General features: G+C 40.6%; 1 protein-coding gene across 4 annotated transcripts in view; it reads left to right on the top strand.

Moving 5' to 3' along the window:
* Positions 1-9,727, top strand: part of LOC138052464 (palmitoleoyl-protein carboxylesterase NOTUM-like) — a 29,754-nt gene extending 20,027 nt beyond the window's left edge. For all 4 annotated transcript variants that reach the window (XM_068898972.1, XM_068898971.1, XM_068898970.1 and 1 more), the window contains 6 exons: positions 1,413-1,515; positions 2,559-2,759; positions 5,092-5,204; positions 6,568-6,742; positions 7,442-7,489; positions 9,230-9,727. In XM_068898972.1, coding sequence (XP_068755073.1) covers positions 1,413-1,515; positions 2,559-2,759; positions 5,092-5,204; positions 6,568-6,742; positions 7,442-7,489; positions 9,230-9,488 — 899 coding nt within the window. In that variant the 3' untranslated portion in view covers positions 9,489-9,727. The remainder of the gene's footprint in view (positions 1-1,412; positions 1,516-2,558; positions 2,760-5,091; positions 5,205-6,567; positions 6,743-7,441; positions 7,490-9,229) is intronic.
* The last annotated feature ends 273 nt before the right edge of the window (positions 9,728-10,000 follow it).

Consider the following 10,000-nt stretch of genomic DNA (forward strand, 5'->3'; position numbering starts at 1 on the left):
GGTACACAGAGGTGGGATATTAAAGTGGGTTCATACTGTAAAAGGGGAAAGTGAAAGTTAAATGGGAATTAGCCGTAGATCTTCCACAGCTTGAGGTTCCATCCACTGAATCCAACTCAGATTAGAACGAGGGAAATATTGAATAGAAACGGGAGAAAAGAACCAATAAGGAACGCGACCAACGTTATTATCTTATGGCGTAGGGTCGTACCTCTTGTTGAGCACTATATTTCATTGGCTGTGTCGTACTTCGTATTGTTTTCTGTGCTAAATCCATTGTTATCTTTGATCGTTCTATTGTTCTCTTGGCCTATTGTTCTCTTGGCCAGTCCTGAAGCCTGTTCAGTGATGTACGACACGACCCATTTTATGACGGAAATCGTTCCTAGGTCACATTGGTTGTATGGCGACTTCTTGTGAAAAACCGAGTTTGACGACGTAACGGCCGTCATGCACGCTGTGGGCCTGAAGTTACTGATTTAGCAAGTTCCGTACATTTTGTTTATTGTTTCCATTTATCATATTATAGTTACTCAATTTTGAAGGCTCCGAATCGTTGTCTCGCGGCCCGACGTTTTTTTTGTTTAAAAAGAACAGTCCAGAACAATCTAGAACCCGACTGCGGGAGCTCGCGTTTAAAGTCATATGATCTCTAGACTGTTCCAATGCCCGCAGTATTTGCGACGCCTCAGCTTCAGCCATTTGAACGTTCAACGCACGCGTTCGTTTCAGCGATCGGGGGCACCCAACGAATAACTGCTCGAATAACTTCGGTTCTACGTTGCCAAACAGCTATAGATCTCTTTACTAAAACATCACCTAAAAGATTCGCAACCAGGGAAGAGTAGTCACAACGTTTTTGGAAGGGATCACCTAGCAGTTTCGGATGAGCAAATGGATCGGTTGGAAGTTCTTAGAAGGTAACGTTCAGCTCGCAATTTCTGAAATGAAGATATCATTCCCTAAAATTCTCGGACACTTCGATTTTCAGCTAAGATATCCGAACAGATCAAATTTTTCTAGGCGATAAAAACATCTCTTTTGACAGTCTTTATAAATTACAAGGAACCTAGAAATGTCTCTCAAAGGCTTTTTGGGTTAATTTGTTCGTTGGGTTCCCTTGAACGATTTTAGAGCAAAAAAGAGACTGCTCGCTGTCCGAATGATCTCTGCCGGCTGTACACATACTAGTCTTAAACGAAATCAACAAGAAATGCGCTTGTAATCGACATGATTGGTTTAATATAACTATGATTTGTGTTTTAATTAATCTCAGGTCTTCCGTGTCTCTAGGAATAGGGACGGGCCAAGCTAAATTTCTCTCGTGCATGCTCTCAGTTACCTCATCAGCCCTGTCTCCCCTATCGTATCCCTTTAACTTATTTTGCTTTCGTATTGTTTTCAATTCACAGGGAATTTCTCGTTTCTGGGAACCAGGATATTGGATAAAGTGATTGACGCTTTGCTACTAGAAGGGCTTTACCACTCAAAGCATCTTCTCTTAGCAGGCAGCAGGTACAAAACATCGCCTTGTGACGCGTTTTGTAGTATAGACATGGGCGTAGCCAGGATTTTTCAAAGGGGGGGGTCACACTTTGTCAAACAGAGGGTACTCGCGTTTTCGCAACCTGAATATTGTAGGTTGTTAGAGTAAAAAACGGTTTACAAAGGGGGGGTCACGGGCACCCCAGGACCCCCCCCCCCCCCCTGGCTACGCCCTTGACGTGTATTCAGTTACGTCATTTAATAAGTTCTCAAGTACTCTCAAGGCTTTGAGTAAACAAAATATGGAGTTATTAAATTGTATATGTACAATGTAAACGTGCAAGTGGACTTTTTTGATACGTTAGAACTATAATACTTTTGTGCAAAACAAGAAAGCACCATTCTTAGAAGTCCAAAAGGCCGAAACGCTCTGCTTTACACAGATTTTGCATAGACAGAAACTGTATGAAATGAAAGACGCCGCTTTCTTCGAGATCTCACCGTTTGAGTATTTCTTCGGTAAATAAAGAGATCTCAGTTTTTTCTTCGATTGAAAGTTAAAATTTTGTCGGACGAGTCATTAAGCCCGCTTTTCAGTCGCGACGCAAGAATAAACGCAAACACAAAAGATTCGTATCGAGTGAAAACGAACCATAACGCAAAGCACAAGCACACGACGCAGAGACGACGATTCACAAGTTCCATCTTCTCCCTTACAACGCGGCGCTGAGGGTGAAGTCTGGGAGGGGTCTTTTTCATTGGACGAACATAACAGTTTGTGTTGTGCTTGCTTTACGTCCCGTTTTCATACAACGCAAGCGAACGCGAGCATGACACAAGCACAAGCAAATAGAAACATTTTGATCCTGGCGCATGTGCTTATGCCTGCGTGAGGCCCGTTTTCACGGTGAAATAAGCGCTCTTGCGCTTTTGTTTATGCCGTGGCTTGCTCTTGTGCTTGCGTCGCTGGAGAAAACCGGGCTTAAGCAAGCGTAGCTTCGAAATATGAAGAGTAGTATTTTCAATGCTTAACCCTAGTGATCAGGGATTCCTCCTTCTTTTTGCTGTTTTAGCGCTGGTGGCGTAGGCGTGATACTTAACTTGGACAGAATCGCAAAAAGGCTCAAAGCGAGTGGATCCAGAGTCCAAGTCCGAGGTTTGGCCGATTCTGGTTGGTACCTGATCGGTGACAATCATCCGCTGATCCGACGATGCCTCACGCGCGGCGCCAAAAACTGCTCCCGCGCATCACATGCCATCCAACAAGGCATGGCGTAAGTAGACGGTTTATTTGTGTCGACCAAGCTTAAATGAATAGGCCTTTTGCATGTCCGTGTCACGTGACCTTTTCGATCATCAGGATTGGTCGTGGTACAAAATACACGCAGAAGCCCATAAGTTTGAGCCTCTATCACTCCTACTGGGTTTGTACCCCAGACCAGAGGGATTTTTGGAACGAAATTTCGAGATTTATGTGGAAAACAGCTGCTGGATTCCAGTGCATAATTCTTTTACATTTTTCAAACTTTCATCTCGCTTTTTCCATTTCTGGAATTTATTTTGTACGACGACCACTTTTTATGATTGACAAAGTCACGTGACACGGTCATGCAAAGGGCCTATTGTATCTAGGCTCGAATTCCGCCGCTCATTCGAGTTCGGATATCCTCCCCGAGAAGAGACGGCTGGACGCGTGAGCGATAGATTGTGTCTGTGACGTAAATTCAAATGTAATTTATGCGAAGTTAATAGTTGCAGGGAAATAGCATTAGACATCCCAAAACATTGATTTCAACACAACAGCAATTACATAACAATGCTAAAAACGTCTGTGCGAAGTTTCCAGATGATACGAGCTTACATTTGTGGTCAAATGAACAATGTGAGTTTGAATTCAACCAGCGAATCATCAACAAAATCTTCGGCCTCTTCAGCTCTCAGTCGACCTCATCGGCCCCCTCGTTTTTCCACCAATAAACTCAGCAGTAATTTCAATTGATCTTGAGGAATTTTTCTTGCTCTTACATTAGCGAAATCTGAGGAGAAATTGCAATGCAATGGATTTGAAAGCCGTAGTTTGACGTTAGTGCCAACTGGAAAATTGGTTTCCGAACCCAGGCGGTAGAAAACGACGCAATCCTCATTTTACAGCTTCTCGAACACTTTTCGTTGTCGAAATCATCGTTGTTTCCTTCCTTAAAATAACTGTAAAGCTCGAACAGGCCGGGTCAAAAAACTTCGCAGCCAAAAAATATAATTTATGCCTAACAGATTTGTGCAGGCGAGTTTCTGATTGGCGGAGATTAACAATGGCTCTCCTCACGCGTCCATCCGTGATTTCGGGAGTGAACGCTAGCTCATTTCCCGAAACAGCAGCTGGTAATCGAGACTGTATTGGGTGCTTACCATTTAAGCAAAAAATCCGGAAATTTAGGTTTGAGGTCAAATGGAAAGGCAATTTTCCAGAAAATTATTTCGGAAGTTGTGGACAACCTCCAGAGATAGTCCTCTTGTTCCGCTCGGAACGGAATTCGCGAAATGCCCTTACCATTTGCGAGAATCGTTCCGTTTCCAGGCCCTTTCTGACAAGATCGCGTAAATATGCGGGATGGAATGCTGTGTAGTAAAATGGTAAGCGCCATTCTCATCCGGTTGGTCATTAATTTCGGAAAATCGCTTACCTCAATGATCATTCCGTCCGGATTATTTGGCTAAATGGTAAGCACTCATTGTATCCTGAGACAAATTCTCTTCGTCACATCGAAAATAAAGCTTGTGTTTGCCGCCGTGAGGACAGAATCTATGAAGGAACGTACTGACTGCATAGCTATGAAAAATGCCTAAAAATGCTCTTAAACCTCACTAAACATCGGTCATAATCGAATTAAAAGCGACCAAAATTGGAATTAATCTACTAACTTCAACCCACTTGGGAAATTGCTTCTTTTGTGTGGATCTTTGTTTAGAACCGCAAAAAGTGGAAACCGAAGAGTAGAAAAAGGGTGTGAAAAGCATTATGATTTTTTTTTAATTGTACCATGCAAATTTGCATATGTTTCCATTTTAGTTCTCTTAATTTTTAACATTTTATAATCTTATTATTATTTTGTGGGCAGTACCTGCAAATTCGTGATATATTTAATATCTGGAGCTGAGTGTACTTGACCACGTGAAAAAAAGGTTTACTTTACTTTAGTTTACTTTACTTTACGAAAAACCCAACTAATACGCCCAAATTAAAAAAGCGCGATTGTTCGTATCAAACCGAAAAACCCGCCACCCTCTTTCTTAATCAGCCAAAGCAACCAGTAAAACTGTAATTCCCAAATGCCCCGTTGTCCACATACTTGGGAGAATGAACATTCATTTACATCTACATTGATTGAGTTGACAAAATCTTGTAAGATTTCACATCAACATTTGGCGTTTGTGCCAGGATTTCGTTTATTTACATATCACACTCTCTATTCGCCGGCGACTAAAATGCATAGTAAGGACAAAATGATCATAGAAAAAGGAATAAACAGCTCAATAGCGGCTCGCAAAAGCAACGATATATATGTGTGTGATCGCCATGCTACAAAGATGTTTTAAATTTCCTTTTAGTTATTGGAGAGGAATTGTTCCTGAGGACTGCGCTCGGAGGCATCCCGACGAAAAATGGAAATGTTACTTTGGAGAGTATGTTTTCGGAACAGATAGCCAATCCCCAAAACATAGTAAGTAAAAAAGAAAAGAACCGAAAGTACCAAGTTAGCACTTGATTTGTCAAGAAGACAGTCACTCGACAGTTTTCTCAGTCACATCTCCGCGCTTTGATTAAAGTGGTGGGTTCTCTTGGGTAACGTTTAGTGTGTTTTGAGCCCGGTTTAACTGCTATTTAGGACGTGGTCCCTTGAAAGTTACTGGAGCCGTTACCTTCAACCGCGCAGACGAGCTAGTTAGCTTGAGTGAAGATTAGAGGAGGAATTGTATCTCGCTTCCTTTACGAGATCTGCCTGTCTGACTTTAAGTGACTGTTAGATTATTGAGGACTTAACTCTCGGCATTACCCACATACTGACCTCATCATGAACCTTCATTGTGTTCGCTGTTAAGACAACGCGGTACGTATGTCTGCTTGAATCTCTACCATGCACCCTACTTTGCAGTCATAATGGTATTCATATTCTTTTTAGAAGCTTTTAAGAAAACTCATTGTCGATACTCTCCAAGTGGAATCCGAGTGCCCTGTCATCGAGCTGTGGATAGTGAGGCTGTGCGGCCCATCGGTTAGAGCGCTTGCCTTGATATCCGGAGATCTCAGGTTCAAGACACGCTTTGACCACTCGTAGAATTTGTTCTTGGTATTCCCTGGTTCAACTTTTCGGCTGCACTTGTAAATAGCCTAATGGTTTCCCTCCGGCCAGTTGGGATTCTTAACAGTTGTTGTTCATCAACATATCTTTATTTACCATCGGATTTTAGCCTACAATAGCTTGATGTAGCTAATATGCCCGGGTGTTTACCGTCCTAACCGTGATACACCACAACTGAGGACAGACCACAACACCGGGAACCCCATGCCTTACTCTCTGTGAATGGTGTCTGGGTTCTTTTATACGTTCCACAGGGTTATGAACATTGAAAGGTTGTGAGACGGGGTCGACGGTTTATCGTCCTTACCTGAGAAGACTAGAGAGTGCAACCATTGGCAGATGTCATTACGAAGGCAGCACTTTCTCCACAGTTATTTAAATTCCCTGAGTGTTGTTTCGTTGACTTCGTTCCATTGGCCCTGAAAGGGCTCTGACAATTCTTCCAGGGATTACGTTCGGAGTTCTATTTCGTCTTGGCGGCATGCAGTATTCAATTTGTGTGCTTTTATACAGTGTACTTGTACTTGCATGCCAGTAATAATTTTCCAAGAATGTCATTAGCCGACAGTGTTATTGATGTTAATGTTAATCCAAACACATAAAAGACTTTCCAATAAAGAAAATGACATTCCAATGATGTTAGATGTATCTGTTGATATTAGCCAAATAGTTGAAGATGAATGTTACTCTTAATGCCTTTTTTTCTGTTTCTTTTCGTCAACAGGTCCTCTGTTTGTTTTTCAGTGGTTGTATGATATAGCACAGCTGGTCTGGACTGCATTTGGAACATTTAATATCCCCAAAGATCTTCGTAACCTTATTAACATTGACGTTCAAAGAGTACTCTCGAATGGAACAAAGCTGAAGCAGTCTTTTCTCAGAACTAAGGGATTGCCATGGTGAGTTTTGATTTTCCTGATACCACACGTGCCACCGGGTTCGTTTTTCAGTCATGAGCGACTTAAGCCAAAATATGGGGTGTTTTTTGCAAGGCTCTCCTGTTGCCATGGTAACTTGTTACGTCAAATGACTGCATCTTGTTAAGCAATAATTTATGTTTCACATGGTACCACAACATTGCTGTTACGTGATAAAGTGTCGTAGTGTCAATCCTTCTAATAACAAGGTGTCTTGAAAGTGTTGAAACTGGTTGAGCCACCAGCACCTCCTAGAATGTTCAGTTTTTGGAATAGGAAGGAGGACTTTGGTGTAATAGACGCAGTTATACATGAGAGTACTGTAACGCGACCCGAAGTAGAGAGGCACAGGGGTCGTTTACGATTCCACGAATGCAGATTTCATGCCCAAAGCATCTGTTTTCTAGGTTAGCCCAATCAAGACAACCTGGACCAACCAAAACATTTGGACCAAATTATAAACTGCTATTATTTACTGTAACTTTGGGTCGATCGCGTTGTATTACTTCGTCTCTGCTAGCTTAAAGGTTTTTCTTCGGTTTCTCTCGAATTTCTCCACCTCACAGTTATCATTTTAAATCAGTTCCAAATCATTGCCCACTCACTGGATAAAAAGCCACAATATACGCTCACTTTTGATTAATTTTCTAAAGTAAGGTTTTTTTTCTTCCTTGATTTTAGTGCTGTATTTGCTCCGTCATGTATTTCTCACACAATACTAACAAGAAGGTAAGTAGTTGTCTGTTTATCGATACGTTTTAAATACTGATCATATAGTGTTTATGGGCGATCCCGGGCAGCCAAATGACCTTTATAAAAGGCTGCAAACTGTTACTTGAGGACGATGTGATCGAAGTTTTCAGTAGAAAAGAGACGGCCACAGTCACAGATTGTGAACAGTTGCTCCATACTTTGTGTGTAGAAATAGGAAAATCACATGACCTTTTGGAGTGGCCCGAGTTTCATCAGCAACGTTAAAAAACCAAATTTACAGAATCAAGTCAAGTTTATTATTATTATTATTATTATTAAGTCAATATCAAATCAATACAAAACAACGCCAGCCCGCAAATAGCTAAAGCTAATCTAGGCGGATAGCGGGAAGGACTGTTTACATAGTAAAGCTAAGTGTGAGTATTAAATAAGTAAAGAGATAACATAGATATATATGCACATTGAATACTTGGTTTTAAAAAACTAATAATAAATAAATAAATCAAATAAGTAAATAAATAAAATAGAACAGAAATTGCAGTTAGATAAATCTACTTTTAGCAATTATTTTGAAATCTTATGATTGGTGAAGGTGTGCCAACATAACCATTCTCTTCCATCAAAACTGTGTAATTGTATAATTTTCTTAAATACACATTTTGGTAATTTGGCGGGTAATTCTCGTACGATGCCGCTCGATATTTTGGCCCCTAATCTTGAAAAAGATTTTAACAGTTGGTTATATCGTATTTTATACTGATAATTATTGCCTGCTAAAGAAAATCTTGTATTGTAATTGTGTATCTTATTTGAGCAATCAAAAAGGTTAGAAACATTATACTTGGGCTTAACTTATTGAAAACATCATGCATGAGTATTGAAACAGATTTAAAATAAAGCATATTTACCGGAATAGTGTTGGAGGAAACAAAAAGGGGAGTGGCATGTGACCTATAAGGTGCAAAATATATGAGGCGAACGGCACGCTTTTGTAAGACCAAAATAGACCAATTTCGATATATTAAGATTCAGTCGAAAACAAAAGGCATCATCTCGAGGCTCTGGGGAATAAACTTATACAAATCCTTCTATTTATTCCCCAGAGCCACGGTCGGCTTCCATTGATACCAGCCCCGTAGCTGAAGGAACTACCGACGTTAAATAAAGTTACTTTACCTTTACCTTTAACGGAACCAATCGCTCACGATGCCTCTTATACCGTAATGGTATAGTTTTTTTTAGCAGAATTTGGTGGTCAACTGAGTCAAACGCTTTTTTCAAATCAATGAATATACCACACGTATATATCCTTTGATCAAACTTAGATTTGATTTGATTCACTATGTCAATAAGTGCATGTTCCGTTGATCGTCAATCTCGGAAACCGAATTGTGAATGGTAAAGAATATTACGTTCCTCCAGAAAGACTTCAGTTGTCGGTAAATAAGTTTTTCAATGATTTTGTTAAAAACGGAAAGAAGCGAGATGGGTCTGTAGTTATTTGGATCAGTCACATCCCCTTTAGCATGCTTTAACCTAGACGGAAAAACTGCAATCGTAATTGAATCATTTCTAATTTTGCACAAGGGCTTCGATATATATGTATTTAAGGTGGCACGAAAATCTCGACATTTACTCAGTGTGAGTAAATATAATTTGGAAAGATTTCTTCAAAGTTCTTTGCCAGAAAACTGTAAAAAACACTTGTTGCAAAAGAACACTCGCAAACATCCTGGTTATTGTTATTGCTTGCAGTGATTGGCTGAGCGTCAAGGTGGCTGGGAAAAATCTTAACGATGCTTTGGATGCTTGGTATCTGTCCTCTAGTCAAAGCTCTAGCAGCTGCACGCCACTTATTGAAAGCAGCTGCAACTCCCCACATTGCAGTAAAAACTGTCCCGAGTTTTTGTTCTCGACACCAAGACAACACTCCCGTCATCCGTCTAGACGGATAATTCCCCGTCAGGTTGCACCAATGGACACCCGACGTTTTGCTGAACAGCCTTATCCTTAAGATAAACATAAGGGCGATTAATGTTATACGTAAACTAAAACATTATAGATAAGGAATGACAGAAAAAACGCCCTTTGTCTATTAATACGATTTTAGGAGCTTTCGTTGAGCACACGGTACAAATTCGCGTATAAGAAGCTAGAAGTTTCCTAGATGTACCAAGGTTTCATGTACTTAAAAATCGTGGTTCCTATACGCGGGATTCTAGTGTACCAGAATAAATGTTAAAAGTAATCTTATAAGAATTTATTATATTTTTAATGAAGGGTTTCCAATGAATTTCGTAAAAGCACAACTAATGTAAGTGAATCACTTTTACCCAATGCAGTGGGTCGAATAAGAATTAAATTAGTATAATATCCTCACTGCATACTCATTACCCCATCGCAAAAGGTTAAGTTATGGGAAGAGTTCGCGACTGCTGAGGCAATAGGCATGCAACGAGGATAAACGTAGAGTGCTGTCAACCGCCACCAGGGGTGGTGGGCGGGTCGCGAAAGTTGGCCGTCGTC

The sequence above is a fragment of the Montipora capricornis genome, chromosome 6, assembly GCF_036669925.1.
Source record: "Montipora capricornis isolate CH-2021 chromosome 6, ASM3666992v2, whole genome shotgun sequence".
In the NCBI taxonomy this organism is placed as follows: Eukaryota; Metazoa; Cnidaria; class Anthozoa; order Scleractinia; family Acroporidae; genus Montipora; species Montipora capricornis.